The 22378-nt window shown below is 42.5% G+C and overlaps 1 protein-coding gene across 1 annotated transcript in view; it reads right to left on the bottom strand.

The window, feature by feature from the left end:
• Positions 1 to 19451, bottom strand: part of EFCAB5 (EF-hand calcium binding domain 5) — a 43262-nt gene extending 23811 nt beyond the window's left edge. Inside the window, 6 exon segments of the mRNA XM_034752409.1 lie at positions 1509 to 2723; positions 3012 to 3111; positions 8323 to 8478; positions 15702 to 15772; positions 18080 to 18140; positions 19284 to 19451. Coding sequence (XP_034608300.1) covers positions 1509 to 2723; positions 3012 to 3111; positions 8323 to 8478; positions 15702 to 15772; positions 18080 to 18140; positions 19284 to 19451 — 1771 coding nt within the window.
• Between the last annotated feature and the right edge of the window lie 2927 nt (positions 19452 to 22378).

The following is a 22378-nucleotide window of genomic DNA, read 5'->3' as shown; positions in this document are numbered from 1 at the left end:
AAAAAGGAACCATCTATGAACTGGAGGTGGTTGAAGCCCAAAGTCCATGCAGCCCTACAGGCAGAAATCCGTCCGCACCAGCACAACACACCTGTATCACTGGAGCTACCCCTACTATATATACTTATTTATTTTCAATGTATGAAATTGCCCCCTTAACAAACTCACTGCATATCAAGGGGTAGCCATGTTAGTCTGTATCTACAAAAACAACAAGGAGTCTGGTGGCACTTTAAAGACTAACAGATTTATTTGGGCATAAGCTTTCGTGGGTAAAAACCTCACTTCTTCAGATGCAACTGGGTATGTGTCACGTTTCTTAAACCCAACTCCAAACATCCATTTTAACAACAGCAGCAAACACTCCTCCACTAAGCAGAATATCTGGACCTCTTGGTCCCACCCAGCCCAGGGGCAAAGGTCTGGAGAACAGACTTATACCTCTGCCAAATCAACAGGGGAATCACCTCCCATAGTGAAGGGAATATGTGCATTGGCCCTGTTGTGTATGAATAATAAATACATACTGTACACTGAGTATTTCCCATGGCTTGGACACCCACCAGTTAGATGTGAAGAGCTTTAGGGACCAGTGTCCTGCACTCTCATTTACAGGGCCTTTTAAACAAGCTCACCTGAGATAAGGAATTTGTCACGCAACATTAAACGGGACACTACACAGACCCAGCCCTTGTAGTGCCTGAAACGGTGGAGCACAAGAGGATTGACTAATGGAGCATTGGAGGGGAAGTCTGTCCCCATATTTGTATTCAACAAAGTGTTTAGCATGGCTTAGTGGGAGCCCTGGAATTCCCCAATTGCAGCTTTCCTATAATAAGGGCCCTCATATATAATTGAAAAGTACAATATCCCTTTTAGAAATGTGACAAGAGATTAAAATAAGCACCTTTTGCTATTCAATGCCATAATCTATCACCTTAAGGCTCTTTGTTTCATTTTCCTAATAATTATTAAAACACATTGCTATATTTAATGTTACCAGATTTCCCTCTGTCATGATATTCCAAAGGAAAAGGAAACATTAAGATTCTGTCTATTAGAAAGGCAGTGTTGCTTGAAAAAGCACCATTTTGCTTTCAAATGGCTGTTTAGTGTCTGGAATACATATCACAGATCGAGCAAGTGCTTGATATTGTCTGAGTGGAACATACTGTAAAATCTTGATTGGAAACATCATGCTGAGAAAGTATAAAAGCCTAAGGCCTTGTCTACTTATAAACTTCCACCAGTTTAACTTAATGTGTTTTTTAAACCAGTGCAGGTTTTTATATAGATGCTCTTATTTGGTTTAAAAGTGTCTATTTCAATTGAGCTTAATCCAGTTTTTCTAAATCAAAATAAAGTAGTCTCAGTCTGAAATGAGAGTGGCTATTCATATACTTGCACAGGTTTTAAACAGTTTAAAATCACATCTGTAGTTAAACCAGTGCAATTTTGTGTGTACCCAGAGCCCAAGATCCAATGTCACATCAGAAAATATGCTTTACCTGTACTCTGGTCTTGCAAAAGTGTTTGCTCATGTGGAAGGCTTGGTGTGGAGTCCTCAGCCGGCATGCTGGTCTCTGCTTGTAATTCTGATTGACTGCCATGTTCCTCAGAACCATGCTCTTTTTCTTCAGGGGTTTCTTTCCCAAGATCTGCAGTTTCCTCTTTATTCTCTGGTATTAGAGCAGTGACTTTCTCCTCTGATTCAGCTTCCTCTTCTGAGATTATGCCTTCTGCTTCAGGCATTAATATTGGAACTGCCCCATTCGGCTCTGCAATCAAATCATGGTCCTCCTGATGGACTTGTGCTTCTGAACCAAGTTCCTTCTCCAAGATTCTATTCTCTTCTTCAGAGTTTGGGGCTAGAATGAGTTCACTCGGCTCTATAGCCACATTGTGATCTTCCTGGCTGACCCGTTCTTCAGAGCCATGTTCTTTATCTATGTTTCCGTTCTCTTGCTCAGGAGCTGCTACTGGAATAGGTTCATTCTGGCTCTCTGGATCTGCAGTATCAATCTGATTCTCTGTGTCCATGTCCTCAGAGGAAGTAGTTTCCTTATTAAGGACTGTAGATCCCTTTCTACTGTCAGATTTGGAGGCCTCTTGACTCATGTTAACATCACTTGCTTCCGTTTCCAAGAGGGTGTTTGATGCTTCGGGGTGTGGTGATGAGTCAGTTTCTTCCATCTCTGTATTTACATAGAGTCCTTTCTGGCTGACCTGTCCTTCCGGACCAGGTTTCTCCTCTGAGACTGGATTCTCTTCTCCAGGGGTTGATGGTGAAACAATCTCATACAACTCAGCAGTGAAACCTTCTCCCTCTTGATTCACCTGAACTTCAGAACCAGGTTCTGTAGGTGAGACTATATGCTCTTCTTCGAGCGCAATTACTGGAACAATCTCACTGAGCTCACCAATTAAACCAGGTTCCTCCTTACTGATTTCGTCTGTCCCAGATTCACTCGTGGCCTGTTGTTCAAGAGCAACTGCTTGGTCCTGCTCTGCCTCTGGCCCTCCTGGTTCATCTATCAAGATGCAAGTTTCATATGTAGCTTGACCATTAGCAACTAGCACGTTAGAGGATAGAATCCTTCCCTCAGAAACTTCTGGTTGAGACAATCCAAATCTTTGGCTGGATTCCTCAGAAGCTATCCGTCCATCATCAAAATCTTCCCAGAACTCAGTAAGCTCTATCTCTTGCAATTCAATTATTGGCCCTAATATAGAAAAGTAGTTGTTTAGTTGATAGCTTGCATTGTTTTTATGATTGCTAACTGGAGGTGAAGTAGAATGCAAAAGAGTGAGAAAATGGAGAAAAGTACTTCCTAGTGAACATAGAATTCCCTGAAAGTGCTACCAGTGCATACAAACTCAGAAACCCAAAGCTTAGCTTTGGAGATGGGGCTTTTGCAAATTGGGCGGTTTCTTTACTTCTAGAAGAATTTTTCTTGTTATTAATTTTTAAATATGAATTTTTAAATATGTTCCAGCTCCACTGTACTTACATTGTCTTGGATTACAGAATCTCCTCCTAGCAATCACTGGGCTGCTGTCATAGAAGTCTTCCAGTAAGGCCAGTGTCCTCTGCCTGTCCAAGAGGCCAGCCTAGACATAACAGTTACAGTCAATGGTTCAAGATAGTTTCTTTAGTTCTGGTTTTTCACATCAAAACTTACCAGAGAAGCATCTTGTGTGATCTGTAAAACCTGAGTGCTACCTCTATGTGACATGTAGTCCTTGGCAGTGGGCCAGAACAAGACCGCTGGCCCAGATCCTCAAAAGTATTTAGGCACCTAACTCTCACTGATTTCAATGGAAGTCAGTTGCCTATCTATCTTTGAGGACCCAGGCCTATGTGTCATAAATCCCACTTGTACCCTCGAGGTGAATCCTGGTTCCACTAAAGTCAATTTGATTTTGCTGGAGCCAGGATTTCATCCACAGGGCTTAAGTAGGACTTACAGGGTGTATGTTTTCTTATATCCACATGCTATCGGATATTCATATTCCCCACTAAACAGGACTGGCTAATTTTATGACTGATAATAGCACATGTTCTACATGTGAAGATGAAAGTAATTCCATCTCATGCTTCAAGGTCATGATTGCCTGGAATTTTCTCCTCTAGATACAGCATTGTGCAACAGTAGTGGCTGCGTGCATTATGGGTGGTTTGATTTTGCCCCCTCCATCACCTCCTTTAAACCATCAGTTATTGACACTACAGAGAAAAGAGCTCACCAAGGGTATGCGCTGGTGTGGCAAGCCCCTACAAGGCACACATGTTCTTGATAATGTCATGATAGATCTAAGCAGTTCTGATGCTCTAGCAAGCAGAAGAGCAGTTTCCTGGTGGGTTTCTGGAAGAGTGACTAGCATTCATATCACCCACTGTGGTTCTGTGTATGTGTGCATATTTTTTATGCTTGTTAGAAAGGCTGCTCCTACTCCTAAGAACTGCTGCTTGTCTTGAACAGGCTTGGGACTCTCACTCTGGCCTTGCAGAGACACATCCTGGAAGTAATGATTGACCTCAAAGCCAGGGAGAAGCAGACCTCAGTGCTCTGTGACATGCAGGGTGGCATTAACATCCTTACTGCTCAGAGACAGGGGAAGGGGATAGCAAAGGCCAGAAAAAGATGAGGGAATTGGTAATTTCCAATTAGGAAATTGTGATTTAAAAAAAGTAAAGCAACCCCAAAGAACTGGAGCTCTTCCATTTTAATAATGAGTTAATGTTATCATTATTTAACGATTCTCACCTTCATAATCTCCTTCCCATTAGTGTAATACAGTATTTGATCAGATCATAAATTACTTAAATCTATTATTTGTGGCAACCAGTTTCAAATTTGAATTATAGATTTCCTTCCAAGGTTTTGCTCCCAGAGTAAAAATTGCCAAGTGTAAAATTCACTAAGATGTTAATTCTGTGTCAACCTTTCCATGCCTTTAAACTGAAGAAATAAACAACATTTGCTATTGTATTCTGGAAGCGAGCCCAAGATGGGTGATGGGTAGCCTCTGTGTTTGTAATCTAAAAGCAAAAGTAGTGAGAGGGAATGAGAGGACTCAGAAATGAGCAGGAGCTGTCCATACTAGACTACAGTCAGTAGCTCCCCAAAGGGTCTGAAATTCAAAAAGAGACGGATAATTGGAGATGCAGAAGAAAAAAGCTCCCAGGAGGAGGAGGTAATGCTGAAAATTTAGGAACCAAGTAAATTATATTCTGTATTACAGTAACACCTTTCATCTTGATGGATTCAAAGTACTTCACAAACTCTAAGCCTACAGCGGCACTGAAATTCAGCCACCTCTAGGGTGGAGGGCACCACACTGTGCAACAGTGGGGAGGGAGAGGTAGAATTGTGGCCAAGGAGACCTCAGCAAACCCTATCTATCAGCAAGGGTGACAAAAGTTCTTTAATAGCCATAAAGAGCAGACAGAACCTGTTGTTTTATTTCTCAGCCTCTTGTAACTCAGTTCCTGCCAGTCAGAAGCGCTGGGATATCCAGCTGTATTTCAGCTGCATCCTATCTCTTAAATTTATCATATTAACAGTTTATTTTCAAGTCCCTTCCTCCTCTTGACATTCAAGTACAGTCACCTTGTTTCCCAAGAAAATATCATGCTTTTTACGTAGTTTGCTTTTATATTTAATATCCCAGATCTAATTCTGCACCTCCTTAACATCAACCCAAACACAAAACTGTCAGCGCCTATTTTTGAAGATATTACCCCATCACTGGTGGAATGCTTGGATATTCAACTGAGTATTCCCATTACACCTTCTTCTTTTCACTTTAAATTCTTTCACCTGTTGCCCATCACAATCACTTGAAAGTTTCTCTGACAGTTGTCAGCACTAATGCAAACTTTCATTTTCTCCAAAAAGTAATTACAATTAATGAAGTAATTTCTTTTAGAGAAAATGAAGATGATGTTCATGGTTACAGATGCTTTTTGTCAAGTAAATAAACTAAATTATGGGGACAAATACAAAGAAGTTGACAACAGTTTAGTCTGACTGAGAATAAATGCTTTCTGATGCTATGAAACACAGTAGAGGCACAAAATATTTAAGTGTGGAAAGAAATTCCTGGGCATGGACTGGGGCTGGATTTCCATCTTGCTTTAAATTTGATGTGAACTCCTGGATTCATATGGCTTTATCAGACCACCATCAGGCTCGTGGCTTTCATAGGACAAGGACCCCTTACAATTCCATTTGCAGGTTTACAATAGTATACGGTTGGGAGAAAGGATGGAGGAAGGGTTATACTAGGAAAATCATGTCAATGCTACTCACAACCCAGTTATAATAGCATTATAATGGGGTCTTCAATTTCCTTGCAATAGTATTCTCTGTGAAAAATATGTTTGATCCGTCTGGTGTATAAATTTGGGGTGATGACAGATTCCAGCCTGCTATCTCGGAACACTGAGTCCTTCACTGATCTGCAGAGAAGGTTCAGTACACCATAAATAACAGCAGGGCAGCTGTCCTCATACTGCCTCACTTTTACCTGGCATAGTGGGACTACTCCTAGCAGGGAGAAGAATTTGTTCAGGCTTCCTGGCTCATTCAGCCCTTGGCCTGTCTGCTGGGATTGGCAACAAAGGGGCCAATTAGTGCCAACCACAGTGGTGTTTTCTTGTGGCAACTGGACTGAGACACCCTAATTCATTTCACCCAGCCACCGCATGGTGACAACCCTGAGTCACTTCCAACAAAGGCTCTATAACCCATTGCCAAATCCCCAAGTTGTACACGCCAGCATCTCTGATCAGTGAAAGATCAGCAGTTACATTTTGATTATTCTGCACTGTGTGTAGAGATGTGTATACCGTGACAACCAAAATATCCTTGATGCTGCCCAGGACAGCATTGCCAGGGTGACTAAGGGTAAGGAAATCTGTGTTCTTTTTCTGTCTGGAGAGGAATCAGATAACTTGTCAGCTGTGCAGTAATTTTAAAAGTAATCTGGTACTGTAATCAGTTACTTTAGAAGATCCTGGGCAGAAAATGCTCGGCAAATTCATGCAGATACAGTTCCAATGTCAAATGGAACTGTGCTAAACACACCTAGGCACAGTGAGACCATGAGATTTACATTCGAAGTGTCTTTTCCTTGATGGGGATTAGAGTAGAGTTTTAGTTCTATTCTGACATTGTTCTGGGGTGTGATTAAGTAGCTATTTCAGGGGGTTCTTGCTGGGCTGACATCCTCACAGATGTACATTTTTGAAATCATAATAATGATTGTGTGGATTCCTTGTAATCAGACTATAGCTTAAATACTTCTCTCCATTTTGTATCCCTTTATGGCCCTAACTGTAAATAACTGAGACAGAGAACACCACTCACCCCTGCAAAATGGGAATAATTACCTGCCATCAAACAAATGCAAATTTGGAAATGGAAAGAACTAGCTTGCTGTGCTTCACAAAATATTACCACAGGTGATCGATCACACTCCAAAAGTCAGAGGTCTTCATGGATTAGTTTACCCCTCTGATCTGCACCGTGGGTACAGTATAGCACAGACTGACTACAGCCCTGGGAGGGCACCCATGTCAGATCCAAGAGAAGTGCAATAACTACGCTGTTTGTAAACTAAATGTGGTGAGCAAGTCTGCCTAAGCTGATATCAAGAGCAGCCATGTTTTGACTGTGATTATTTTTCTCCACCCAAAGACTGGTGTTCATGCGGGTAGCTGTCCTCTCTTCTCATTTGATTCTAGCATTAATGATTCTTTTTTGAGATGGCATTGTTATCAGAGGCAGAGAGATGGTGATTACTAAACTACAATGTAGAATGTCTGATATCGTCCCTTCTCACACCTCCCTGTGCTTGTATGTGCAGTATTCCGTCACACTCACCCAGCAAAGAATGAGAGGAGAGGGGACTCCTTGAAAATGCAGAGAAATAAGACTGTCTGTGTTCTCCTCTGTCTAAGAAGATACCTTTTTGATCTTCCTGATGGGAATTAGGAATTTAAATATCTTCTGGTTGAGATGGAGACACATCACTTTTCCGACCCCTGAACTGAGATAACAGCTTGCCTCGCATTCTTTAAAACAGTGTAGTTGTAGCCATGTCAGTCCCAGGATATTGGAGAGACGTGGTGGGTGAGGTAATATCTTTCAACAGAAGTTGGTCCAATAAAAGATATTACCTCACCCACCTTCTCTCTCTAATTCTCTAAAATTGTTGCTGCTAAAATGTGCTCTGTAATGCTATTCTTTTAGAGATAATGGCCTAATTAGAATTCTATTATAGAGCAGTTAATTCATTCTGGGTAGGCTTGCAATGAACATCAGCAGAGGGGTGATGAATGGAATACACAACACAGGTAAGAGGAGTAAATGCAAGATTATGGAGACAGGATGTTGACTGTTTTTATGTCTGTGGGTATGTCTACACATCAATAAAAAACCTGCTGCACTGAGCCTCAGACCCCGGGTCAATTGACTCGTGAAGGGGGTGGGTCTCAGTGCCCAGGTTTCAGACCGAGCATCAACTCCACAATTTTTAGTCCCGGAGCCCAAATCCTGCAAGCCTGAGTCAACGGATCCAGGCTCTGAGACTCAGCGCTGCAGGTCTTTCATTGCAGGGTAAACATGCCCTATATAACAAGTATCAACCCATTTCGCTTTGCAACAACTGCCCTCTTCCAAAATAAGTGAATTAATACCAAGAGAGAGCTTGGAGCCACTGACTAGGAATAAAAAAGAAGCAATTACATGAATGAGAGATACCGGATCAGAAAGATGACATTGTCAAATATCTGGTGAGGGTTTCTTTACCTACCTTTCCATGGTCACAGTCCAGGAAAAGGTCAGTAAACATCTGCCGCCAGATGTCATGTCTTATTATGTCTCGGAAGTCATCAGCACACTGGCAGAGGTGCTTCAGGAATTCCTGGAACGTGTCACTTGTAAAGGTTTTGATGTGCGAATGGACATACTGTGGAAGAAAAGAAGAGGTAGAAATGTTTAATTTCTTTTCCAAGATTCCCTTTTTGTATATACATTTTAAATTGTACTGCATCTGGGGGACAGAGGCTGGGATACCTACTTGAAATCAAAACCAGTTTATCACAGTATCTGCAGTTTTAAGTACACTATCCACAAGAGTAATGCCAGATTTGGGGCGAGGATTTCAGTCAGTATTGGGGCTCCTCTGTGGTAGGCACTGAACAAACACTTATTAAACGAGTCCATCTCATTCCTGATCCAAAAGGTCACTTAGCTACGCTCACTGGCTCAGAGGCATTGGGCCAGAGTCATCCTTTATGTAATTCCATAGACTTAGACTCTCCAGCGATGAGTTTGACTCTGTATGTTCTTTCTATAGCATTTGGTATTCTTGACATTACTCCGGAGGTGGCATCTTGAGCAAGAGGCTTTTACAGGACCTGCAGTGATTCAACTCTTTAATGCCACAAACATATTGCTGTCCAAGCCTTCAGAGCTGATGAGAATCATTCTGGATACCATTTGGAAAAAAAAACAAGCACCACCACTTGAAAATGACCCTGCTGTCACCTAAGTCCTCTGACACTGGGAATACTACTGAAACCTAGATTTATCTTAAGCCCTAGTCTTGGAGACACTTTAACACTCTGGATTTATAGCCATGTGGGTTTCATGAGCAAAAGCAATACTGTTCCAAAAATGTGGTCTACATAAATAATAATGGCTGTCAGAATAAACCAGAGTCTCAGAGTGTGGGCTGAATTATTACAGCAGGTTTCTGGAGTCGGCCCCAGTGATGGGGAAACTACAAATGTTGTGGGGAGTTTGTGAAATGTGGAGGTGTTTCACATTAATTGCTTTCTTAGGGGATTGAGAACTAGGGACTCACATTCATGATCTCAGTAGACCCTTATTATCATCCTCAGTGATACAGCATTTTATGTTTACTGAAAATGCTGTACAGGTAGGTTACTGCTAATTAACTGATATTATTTGTTACTATACTGGGTGGTTTAAAAATACATTGAAGCAACTGAGGAAGGGGCAGAGAATAGGGAGCCAATGGAGAAGGGTCTATGCAGCAATGTGAGAGAGCTCTGTGTTTCACCAGAGAGAGAAGTTATAGAGGTGGGTTGGAGGAGGGAGCGGTGGACCTGTGATTATACTGATCCACTAGCTCCATCCCCTGTGGTGCAGGGGTACATCCGCAATGGGGCTACTGCCACCCTCAGGCCCCTGGGCTGATGGAATCCCCCTACTAGTCAGACTGTCCCCTAGGGGGAGGATTTGGTCCATTATTAGAAAGAGAGGCTGTGTTATGTAAATGTCAAAGAAAGTCCTGTGCTTTATCATTTTCATAGCCTTACTCTGATAGGTCTGCACCTGGTCATTCATTTCACAGGTCACAGGGAGTCAGTGAAGCAGGTGAGATAGGGTGACCAGATGTCCCGATTTTATAGGGACAGTCTTGATTTTTGGGTCTTTTTCTTATATAGGCTTCTATTACCTTTCACCCCGTCCCGGTTTTTCACACTTGCTGTCTGGTCACCCTAAGGTGAGACAAGCGGAGGGGAAAAGGTACAGGATCACCTTTCTGAATCTTAGGGTTGGTCTACACGGGGCGGGGGGGGTTGTCGATGTAAGATACGCAACTTCAGCTATGGGAATAGCGTAGCTGAAGTCGACGTATTTTATTTCGACTTACCTCGGGTCCTCACAGTGCGGGATTGATGGCCGCGGCTCCCCCGTCGACTCCGCTACCGCCGCTCGCCCTGGTGGAGTTCCGGAGTCAACGGGAGCACGTTTGGGGATCGATATATCGATCCCCGACAGATCGATTACTACCCGTCTGGATGTACCCTCATTCTGATCTCAGCTACACAACACTACTCCAGTACAATTCCACTGACTTCCATGGAGATGCTCCTGATTTACACTGACGTGAGACCATAACCAAATCGCTATGGGGGAACTGGGGAGCATGCACTAGAATTCAATTGACAGGGCATGGTGGTAAATTATGCATTTTGGGAAAAGGAACTCAGGTCATGTTGAGCTATCCATGAAGGGCTGAGTCCTGTCTAGTGCTAAGTATCCTTAGCTCCCATTGACTTCTCTAAAGCTGGGTACCTAAAAATTAAGACACCCATAATTAGAATTCACTTTTGAGAATTTGGCCCTTAAAATCTCTGTGCCTCAATTTCCTCATCTTAGAATGAGGAAAAAACTGCTTATTTCAAAGGGAAATGTGGTGGCTTAATTAATTTTTATAAATTTTGAGATAAAGGTGATATAGAAGACAAAAGTTGTGTTATTATAGACATAAATAAAATTTACTTTGAACAAAATATTTGCCTCAAATTTTTAAATATATGTTATTTTAAAAGTTTCCTTCTTGTTTAGGAGTGATGTTGAAGGCATGGAAGGGATAATAGTCACTAAAACAAGCCGTAGAGAAAATAAGAAGAGAGAGCCAACAGAAAAGAACCATGAGTTCACCCCTACGACAAGTGCAACTCCTTAATGCAAACGGGAGACTCATGAACAAGAGGAAGGTGAGATTACATATCTAAGAGTTCTGGGAGATAGGAACATGAAAGCCTTTGGGATTCTTTCCGCTACAGAGTCCCTATCTCTTTCTCTCCCCTAACATGAAGTGAAAGGACACATTTCATTCCTGACCTGTGAGTCATTCCTCTCATAACACACCTTCCCAGGTGGCACTCATGGTTGCTAAATGCACTTTCTCACTCTCAGAGCTATTAACGGGTTGTGATAAGGCATCCTTTGGGTGCCGCTATATATCACCATGAGTCAAAGCCATTTTAATAATTAATTTCTCTACCTTTTTAAGTTAGTGGTTCACTGGGACAGTGCTCGTCTAGTCTGTGTCACCTTAGGCCATGTCTGCACTTACCTGGGATCAATGCTGCTGTGATCGATGCAGCGGGGGTCAATGTAGTGGGTCTAGTGAAGACCCGCTAAATCGACGGCTGAGCGCTCTCCGCTTGACTCCGATATTCCACCGGAATGAGAGGAGTAAGGTAAGTTGATGGGAGAGTGTCTCCCGTCGATGCAGCGTGGTGTAGACTCCGCAGTAAGTCAATCTAAGCTACGTCGCTCACGTAGCTTACCCCAGTAGTGTAGACCAGACCTCAGCCTAGTAAATGTTAATGAGTTAGGGCCAGTCTACACTAGAAGCGCTACACTGGCACAGCTGCGCCACTGAAGCGTATGTGGTGCAGAACCTCTATGCCAACGGGAGAGTTGTCCCGTTGGCATAATAAATCCACCTCCATGAGAAGCGGTAGCTATCCACACTGGTGCTTAGGTCAGGGTAATTTACATTGCTCAGGGGGTGGCTTATTCACACCCCTGAGCGACGTAAGTTATATCAAAGTAAGTGGTAGTGTAGACCTGGCCTAGTGTTTGTAAAGCACTCTGACAATGTAAAGTGCTATACAAGCGATAAACACAATTGTTGTTTATTTATTATTAATAAAGAAGTTTCCACTTCCATCATCTGTCTTTCTCTATTGAACAAGTCATTCTACTTTAGGTTGGTAGTAAATACCACTAAAAACAATGGGTCAGATTTAGCACATTGATGTGTGTCTGTGGCTGTTATTAACCTCAGTGGAATCTGATGAAGCCACATGTAGATCTGAGAGCAGAATCTAGCCCTAAGGACCTCATTCAAAGCCCACTGAAGTAAATGGGAGTCTTTCCCTTGACTTCAGAAGCTTAGGATCAGGCCCTAAAAGTGATTAAGGCCCTCCATTTCATAATGTAGGCCCACGATTTAACCTGTCTTATAAATTGGGGGGGGAGTCTGTGGGCTCTAAATACTTTTAAAATAAAAGAATCTACCACCCTGTTCCTGAGGACACAATAATACAATGAACAAGAGCGACCCTTTTTGCAGACTCAGAAACACCAATGTGTGAGGTCCCACCACTGACTCTATAACAGCCATTAAGTAACCCAGAGCTGCCCTGAGTTAAAAAAGAAAACATAAAAAGAGCCATTTAATTTTCAGCTCCATTAAGAATCAATACTTTCCAAATGTGAAAAGGCCCACATCAGTCTGGGGCCAGATCTTTCTCTTCGGTCTTCCAGAAGGATGATGCAAACTAATAATAAAAATAAACTTAAGATGAATATGGGGAGCGGGGAGGAGGAAATGTCCTGACAGCGAGGTCTATTCAGACTGTGGGATAGTCTCCCAAGGGAATTGCTGAAAGCCACATCACTTGAATCGTATAAAACTGGACTGGAAAATATACTGCAGGAACAATCTTCCAGTGGCTGGAAATAAGACCAGCTAAGCTGACATTGTAGGTCCTTTACATTTCTGATTTCTATTACTGTATGCCTCAATTGTGAGTTCAAACAAGTACTACACACAGTGCTATTTAAAGCATTCTTCTAGACTGAAAGTAATAGAAATGTATTCAGAACTCATTCATGTATTGCAGAGATTATGGATTGACACACTTTTTTTTAGTGACAAAAGGGATTCTCTGAGATTCCATTATCTGCAATAGTTTCCTTAATTAAATGCAGTTACGTTGAGGTTAAATTTTAAAATATATCATTTCATGCTGAAAAAAGAAATCCTCAACAAATTATCACAAAAATGCATCTCTATGGAAAATACTAAATATGTGACTCTCCTGGGAGTGCAGAAGGCAAAGAAATCGCACAGTGTCATTTGGGATTAGTCTCTGCACAGCTGCTTTATGCTCTGTTCTTAATTATCGTAACTGCACCCACTAGCACTGCTAAGTTAAGGACTGTCATCATTTCTAGTCTAAATGTTCCTTTTCACAGTTTATAGCCCAACCATAAAATCTAGCTCTACGGTAGGTGGTAGGTGGAAACTTGATTGGTAAAGTCTCAGCCCAGAGAGTTTTTCCAGTAAATTTAGCTTTAACTGATTTGGTTGTTTTTAAGTTAACGAAGGGAAACGTGATAGAATGAAATCCTTAACTACATTCCTTGACTTTGGTGAGTTAAAGTCACATACGTGACGTTTCTTAACTATACTTTTTGGTGTTATTTTTCCTTTATTTACTTGTAACTTGTTCCCTAGAGTGAATTCTTTTCTATTTTGGTAGATCCTAGAAGTCTGAGCACAGTGGGATGGGGACAGCTTCTTAAACTGTAGGCTAGGCTAAGAGAGAGCATATATAATGGCAAATCACCAAGTTATTCTGCCCATAGAGCGCTGTCCCAAAGCAGGCCTAAAAGGAGAATCGACCATCTGGGCTGATATTTTGTGATTCTATTGGTGCACTTGTTCAGCATTTATAATAATCATGCTCAGGGTTTATGTAGCCCCTCTCATCTGAGCAAAATGAAGCCCTTTACAAACAATTTCTTAAGCCTCACAAGAACACAAGGAAGTAGTACTTATCCTCACTTTACCAATAGGTAATATGAGACACAGGTCTAAGGTACATTTTCAAAACTGTCCCACAATTTTGGGTGTCAAATTTAAGATAAATTGACATTTTAGAAAGTATGGTCTTAAATGACTTGACCAAGGCCACAACACAAACCAGTTTTGTCTTCTATTCTCTAACCACTAGATGACAGCACTTGCTATATATTCTGTTCACAATGATTTATGGGAACTGCTCAGGCAGATTAACAGCACCATTAGTAGTAGCAGAGTTAATGTGGATGCACTGGAGTCTACGGGAATCCCCTTCACATACCTTGCTTTAAATTTATGCCATGGGGCAGTGACCCAGGCATACAATCAACCAGTGTCCTGAGAGACTTTTGGTTCACTGAAGACACATTTAATTCTGATACACAAGGGTATTGGGTAAATAAGAACTCAAATCATAACCATACATTTATATCCTGATTTTTAAAGTCTTAATAGCATTTTCTTAAGATGACTTAAATCTTCTTTTGTCTTCCACCTTCCTTTGGGAGTTGTAGGAATAGAACAAGTTTACAAAGACTTACTGGGACTGGAAAACTGGTCATTTATATGACTGTTACCAGAGCAGGTAGTGGTCACAAAAACTGACACGCTGGAAGATGGAGCGAGAGGGATAGCTGTATTTATATGGTTGTTTCTTTCATTTGTTACAGCTTTGTCACTGTAATAATTCAAAGACACACTCACCATCATGCAGCTGACACACATGCTTGCTGACATACACATGCACACACATGTTCAGGCCCACACGCTCACTCATACCACCCACACACGCTCCATCACCTTCACAAAATAGGACACAGTCAGGGACGCTTCCTTGAATTAAACCACAATGTGCTGGGTTAGAAAAAACCCAAGGCACAGAGGGGTTGGGAGTAAGAGGAGGAGGAGGCAGGGCTGATACATTTGACCTTTTGAGATTATTTGGTTGCTGTGATAAATGAACTACTACCCTAGTTCCCCACAGATGAATGGGAGCAGCCTAGCACCACAGTCATCCTCACTGAACCCTTGTGTCCGATGGATAGCATGCCAGAAGCTCCTCTGCAACAGGAGCTTTTTGCATAAGTTCCCTGCAAAAGCTACCGAATGCTTCCCTTATGTTCTGTACACTCCCTGGTGTGGAATTTAAACCAAAGCCACATGGTGGCAAAATATACTCACTCTATGGGCAAAAATAGTAATGCTGTTCATCCCTGATTAGCCTTCTGTTGTATTGTACTTTGGTTAACAGAATTCCCAAAGGAATAGTAGCACTATGGGAACCATACTAATTACATTAGAATGCTAGTTACATTGGGAGACCGTCTCCTGTGTGCTGTTGATGAAAAATCTGAATTCACGAGTGATTTGAAACACAGCTCCTTGCAGCATGGCAGAGGTGGTGTTTTCACGCATGCTAAGGAGGGCACCAGGGAGATGTTTTAACAACATGGCTTTTAAAATATCCCTGATAATTAATCCATAGAGCTCCACAGACAGCGACTTTGGAGGAAGCTAAAATTCCACCCTACTGAAGTGACAGGGGGCGGGGTCTACAAAATAAGGATGAGTATGTGGATGTGAGCAGATAATAATGGCAACCTGGGAACATGGAGTGACCCAACATTGCCAGAGTCACAGCCTGGGGCTAGGGAGAAGGGAGAGGCCTCTCATCTTCTATTGTCAGCACCCACCAGGGGAGGAAACACTCATAAAAGGCATCAATAACAGGAATAAAATTCTGACTCAGGTGCAGTTATTTAGCTTCTCACCTCCGTAAACTCTTCCTCATTCACTTTTTCCCCCAGTGTATCTATGGTTTCCAGCTTCCTGTCGTAGATCTCTAATGGAGAAGGAGAGAAGATTAGACAGAAAATAGGCAGATGTATTTTTGCAGAATTGTATTTCTACCTAGGGCTACTCTGGCCTGTGGCTGGGAATGGCAGGGAATTGAAACCCCTGTATATACCTTGCATGTCCAGCTTTGCTTCCAAATCAGTAGTGTACTTCCTGGCTATATAAATACAGGCTGGGGCTGATTCTTATATCCCTTTCCATTGCTGAGAAACTGCAGTTCCCTTCTGAAAGGCAAGCAATATAGGCTGGTGCAGACAAAGATTTATGGCCAGATTCAAACATGACATAAATAGGTGCAAATCACAATGACTTCAATGGGAGTTACATCTGCTTATGCCTGGCTTGTGCTGTAATGAATGGGTGTAATTCCTTTACATGTTGGGAACCAGTGGTCAGGTTCCTTGCACCTGTAGCATGACTTTGGAATTACTAGCAAGGCCTGGAGCTTCTGTAGTCTGAAAACAAGACTTTTATTCTAGCGGCCATATGGAGATATTCCTGTTGACTTTACAACCTTTTGGCCTGTTTCTGGGCAACAGTAGTGGACCTGAGAAGAAATGCCAAGGATTTGTGTGGGAAATCTTGAAAGAAGAAATGTTCTCTCTATTGGGATTATTATCCTGTTAGTCTTACTTCTACAATATGGTGAGTGAAACATCAAGAATAATGAGAACACTCTCAGTGGAACCTATATATTTCTTGCTTCCTTAAGACATCCAGAAGTTATACATTATCTTGATGAACCTATCAAACATGGCTTAATGCTCACTTAGTGTATTGGACTCTGTTAAGTGAAATACACTGAGAAACAGAGCAGGGCTGTGAGTAAAATACAGTGCCTAGAATGCCTGTAGAGTAACCATCTGGCCAGGAACTTCCTTCCTCCTTAGAGTGCCAGTATCCCCAACAGTGCCACAATAGCACCCGAGGATTGGGTTTGCCATTCAGACGGTGTGCTGCCAAACTAAGCTCAATACTCAGGCAATGCTTACTATCATAAAAAGGGGTTGGGCAAAGCCAAGCTGTGGAGAAAGGCTATTTCAGGCGGAGGATTGCAATTGGCTTTCGAGTGTCCTACGTAGCCTCACATCTTCCAGCAAAGACAAATTTGTTGTTACTGATGATCATAATACCTCTATTTATTTTAAAGGTCTGACAACAGTCTTTCCACTGCCACTTCAACATTTCTAGCCCTATCTATTCAATTATCATTATTTAATTATGTCAAGCGTAAGCCATAAAGAGGACGAGAATTATGCAAATCGGTTCAGTGCTGAGTGCTCTGGTATGTGGGCCTCATCTCATTGTATGTCACTGTCCTTCCTTTCACTGGCTAGAGGAAATGCCCAGAGAAGATGAGCCTTGTCACGGAATTCTCAGGCACATTTCAGGATTTGCCCTAGAAGGTAACAGCTCCGCCACGCTTTCATTTTTTACCCACCCCCAAACATGCCAAGTATGGCCCTAGTATGAAAGGAGAGAGGGCTGGGGGATCTTCAGCTGATTTTCATGCACACATGGGGAGCAGGTTTGGCTAATGTGGGGGAAAGGGAAGAGGGATAAGCTATTTGCTGCTGTCAGTTTTATTACTTAGGAAGGGGCTCTGTGAGTCTGTTACTGGCAACTAGAGAGGCCCAGATCAACTTAGTCTAAAATGACTGGGCCAAATGCTGCACCCCTCCCCCGTTTCCATGGGCATGGAGTGGAGCTGGTACAGGTCCAATTCATCTGGGGGAGCTGGAGGCCCTGGAGAGGAACTTTGCCTGCCTTTTCACCCTGCAGAGCTCTGCAGCAATGTGGAAGAGGGGCCTGTGATGGGGATGGACTTGGGGAGTCAGGAACATGACATGGAACGGAACAGATCCCTGTGGGCACACAGGTTCTGCAGCTACTGCTATAGCCCATGGACTCTAGGACTAGCTGTAGCAAGGCTGCACATTTCCACCAGGAGACCCCACCAGATGGGGAGAGGATTCCTTGTTCCCCAGCCCGTTTTAGATCCTCTGTGCCAAGTACATTTACTCAGGTTTTGTGCTATCATGTGGGTGGGGGGCCCACAAGCTGTGGTGTTATTTTTACATAATTTTATTTAAAAAAACACACACACACACACACTAAGCCAACACAATGGTTCACCCTCTGCCCCTCCCCACTTGAAGTCTTGCAAGCGAGACTCGTGGCTGGTATACCGTGACTGTCCTTACAGATTCCATGCCTACTTTCCTTTTGCTCCCATTCTGCACCAGACATCAGACCAAGGAAAATAAACCAAAGAAAACACTTGTGACCTTACCCGGCCCCGCTCCCAAAGGAGTAGAAATGACATCCAGAAATGACCTCAGGGCACTCTGAACCTATAAATCAAAACAACAATTAAAAGCCTGAGTCAGAGAAACAATCTTTGCTCATCTCCACTTCTCCTTAAACTCAAAGCAGCTCTACTTTTACTCTCTCCCCACGCCTGAACAGCAAAAGGGCACCTGCTTACCCGGCATTGACACTCTGGCCCGGGTTATCACCATTTGATTGTTATGAACAGATTTAGATACATCAGCTCTATAGCAATTGGTTTCTCAGAAATGTCTTGCCATTTATTTTCTTCCAGCTTTGTTTTTGCCCAGGGCTCCTCAAATCTTTACGGCAACATAAGGATACACCGGTGCTGAGAATGGATGACTGCATCACAGACCCTACCCAGAGCCCTGTGATCTGAAGAGGTCACCCTTCAAGGGTTTCTAGTAAGTAAATGGGAATGTTATGCTAGACAATAGCAGGCACACTGCAGCAATTCTGGAATTTTCCCATCCTAACGAACATTACTTTAGCCCCCCCGGCCTCTCACCACTAACAGAAATTCAAACCACATCTATGTTATGTGCCCTGTATAGCCCATAAAGCTAGTGGGCCTCAGGGGAGTTTCACAGCAGGTGACTTATTTGCCATCTATGGAAAGTGTCTGTACCAGCACCCCAGACTGGTCGGTCCATCATGATGGCTTTAAGTCTTGTCTTCTCAAACAACGAGTCAATAGTTTGGGGCAGAGGGGGACAATGGAATTAATGGTGGCCCTGAAAGGACAGGATGGGAGTAAGCCACCCAGTGTCTTCTGAGGTAGATTTTGAGTTGTGACCAGCTGCCGCCAGGAGACCCAAGGCTCAGAGATATAAAATTATCTGTGGCACTTAGCTGGCTCACATTACGGTAGTGCCTGTGCACTACACAATAATGGATTTATCCTCACAACCCCCCTGTGCAGCAGCCAGGGCTATTATCCCATTGGGCAGCTGGGGCGCAGAGAGGCTAAGTCATTTAGCCAAGGTCACAGAAAGTCTGAGGCAGTGCAGGGACTTGAAGGCAGATCTTGTGGGTCCAGTGCCTAACCACTGGACCATCCTTCCTGCTATATAACATAGCAAACTCACTTCCACAATAGCCTCCATTCTCCTCCTCCCGGGTGGAAACATAGCAGTGTTTCTATGAATATCTGCCCTAGTTACCAGTGCGAGTGGTAGCTTTCCACTGACATCCAATGTCCATTCTTTGAACTGCACTGCCAGGGCCTCCTTTCGCATCTCTGTCACCTGAGACTTGATTTTCTCCACCTGCTCCCTTTGCTCACGGTTTTTCTTTACCTCAGACTTCATCCTGGCTAGCCTGTAAGGCATGGGCATATGGTTCAGAAGGTTACTGTCATAGGCTGAGCTAAGCTTGGTTTGACCTCTCCTGAAGAACAGCAGGAAACGGAAGCAATTGCACACTGTAATTCCTGTACTTTCTAGTACATGAGGTCTTTTCCCCATTGAAATAGTTGATCTTTTGGGCAACAAACTACCAGTCAAACTCTATATAAACACTCACAATCCATGTCTTCATGAGGCAGCTCTTGGAAGGCGAGAATGTTTGTCATGAAGTGGACATTTCTGCTGAAGGCCAGCGTAATTAAGAATTTGAATATAGAGCTTGAGTATCAAATACATCACTATAGAGAGAGCTTTTTGTGGAAGGTGCATGGAACTCTCTCTGAGCCCAGAGACAGTTAGACATTTAGGGACAAAATTATCCCTGCTGCAACTCTAGTTACACAAAGGGTGGATTTTGCCCTTAATGAATGCACCTTTCTACGATGGTGCTAATCATTAATTATGGAGATGTTCTTCCATTTTCCTGCCAAACATTTTAGCAGGAGCTGAAGGGTATAATTTTGCTTCACTTAATTTAACAACAAAATTGCATTACTATGCATTTGTCTCAGAGCCTATGTACCATTTAATGTAAGAATTGCACTGGCAATGAACTATGTTTAATGAATTTTCCAAAGTACTACTGCACAATAAAATCCTCACTGCTTTAGGACAGGGATAATTTGCCTACCATGCTTCTATTTTTTGTTGAACACAGAGTTTGCAAGCCTGGACCAGAAGTGTCTCTCTTTCTTCTGGATTCTAGCTGTTTTCCTTCTCTAACCTATCAGAAGGGCATTTGCCAATCCTCCATTTTGTACCCAGGATAAAAGGATTTTATTAAACTGATCATGTATAGATTTTTTTTTTCATTTGTAAAATATAAGTAAAGTCTCCAGGAAAACAACGCCATGAATGGCACTCATTATGCCTATAGCTACAGGGTAACAGCTCAACTATGGGGAGGAGGGTCTCGAGTTTTTTATTCCCATTTCAATGGATTGTTAAAGAGTCTTTGTCTCTGTATTGAGAGCTCCTAACTGTTCCTTTCACCCATGTACTGTGCGTTCACTGAGCCAGATATTGCTCTCAGCTATACAAGTCTATAGCTAGCAGAAGTAAGTGGAGCTACTCCTATTTGTCTCTTGTCACTGAGAGCAAAGTCTGGCCCCAGCACTGTAATTTAACCAGATGATTTCTCTTTTCTCCAAGACTGTTTTTTCACTTAAGGTGTGATGATAATCTGATACTATCCCTGACCTCTCACTATAATTTAGGAAACAGGCTTGCAATTATAAAACAATTACATTTTAATTAATAAATAATAAGGCCTATTTAATATGTTATAATAATACACTGACTACAGTAATATTTATCACTAGGTCACTGTTAATTCATGGCCATTTATCATGGAGGCTTCTTAATCAATCACTCAGTTACCCAGTATGTGAGAGGCATATGAATGAATGAATGCAAGAGAGTCTTGTGAAACTTAACCCTCTTAGACCTTCTGCAATACTTGTGATTTTACTTGGGCCTCAGCGCTTCACAGTCCTATTTTTAACAGGATTCTTGGAGGTGATTCCTGCAGCTCAAAATGGCACAAAGCTGTCTTTGTCTTGATCTGTTCCTTCATTTCCTTCTGTAGTGTTTTAATTCGGGATTATTTCTAACCTTGATAAAATGGTGAGATATGTGGATCAGATCCAACCTCAGAATGAGCAGTCAAATTAGGGAATTTACAAAAGGGCTTGCTGACTACCACAAAAAAGTTATTTCTCACTTCTCCTAGCCGCTTAGACTTTAAATATTTGCTGTCCACTGCCCCATTAACGGCCAAAGATTTTGAAGAGCTGAGTGAAAACTGTGGGTCCTTAGCACCTCTCAGGACCAGGCCACATATGGCTAAGTTGTTAACCACAAAGAGGTAAAGGTCTGAGCCTCTGGCTTCTTATGCCTACTAACAGTAAGCGTACTAACATCTCTAATTACCAGTATAACAAGGGCAGGACGTGCCTCTGTTTTCCTTAATCTTTCCCTGGGGCCTTCACTGTGTCAGTGAAAATCCCTGCTAAAATCTTTCCCCCGTTTGGCCTCTCATGGGGCATTAAATCTAGTCTTTGCCACACCAGAAATTCTGGGGCTAGCTCATCTATGAATAAAATCATAACAAACGTCAGCTGAAGATGGATGCAGCTTCTGAGCTGATCTATCAACAGTGTTTTTGCTTTCGCTTTGAGATGAAAAGAAGGAAGACTGCATGGATTGAGTCCCAGTGTAAACCCATAACACTGCAAACAGAACCCATCTCCACACCTGTTTTGGGACAATCTTGAGTATATTGGACTCAGGAAGGACTACCAGGCTGTGCAGAATACAGGGATAATTAATATCGTTGAGCAGATTTCTGCCACAAGATGAGCATGTGGATTGGGCTTGGTGTAAGTAATGCCCTGTGGTTTAGAGTATGTACACGTTTATCAAGACCATGCAGACCTTAGTTATTACCAACCCTACAGAATGGAGCCAGTGTGTGAAGATTCACTGCTCAAGTGAAACACTATAGGGGAAACCTTGGCCCTGTTTAAGTCAACGGGAGTTTTGCCATTGACTTTGGTGGGGCCAGGACTTCACCCTATAACAAATGGCAGGTAGATGTACATACAAGAAGAAATAAATATTAAGGCAAGGAAAAAGATTTCAGTTTGCAGATATCAACTTATAAATGACAACAGGGAAAAATTATATTAAAAATTCCTTGATAAGGGCCTTTCAATGCAAACGGCACTTGGCTTAAAAAATCCACAAAATAAATGGGGAAACTGCCCTGCTCATTGCTAGGAAAAAGCCAGACTATGGGACTAACTGAAAGACAGCTGCTTTCTGATGTGATTCAGCCCCTGACACCTTGA

The sequence above is a fragment of the Trachemys scripta genome, chromosome 18, assembly GCF_013100865.1.
Source record: "Trachemys scripta elegans isolate TJP31775 chromosome 18, CAS_Tse_1.0, whole genome shotgun sequence".
Classification (NCBI taxonomy): Eukaryota; Metazoa; Chordata; order Testudines; family Emydidae; genus Trachemys; species Trachemys scripta.
This window is presented reverse-complemented; position numbering and strand designations above follow the sequence as displayed.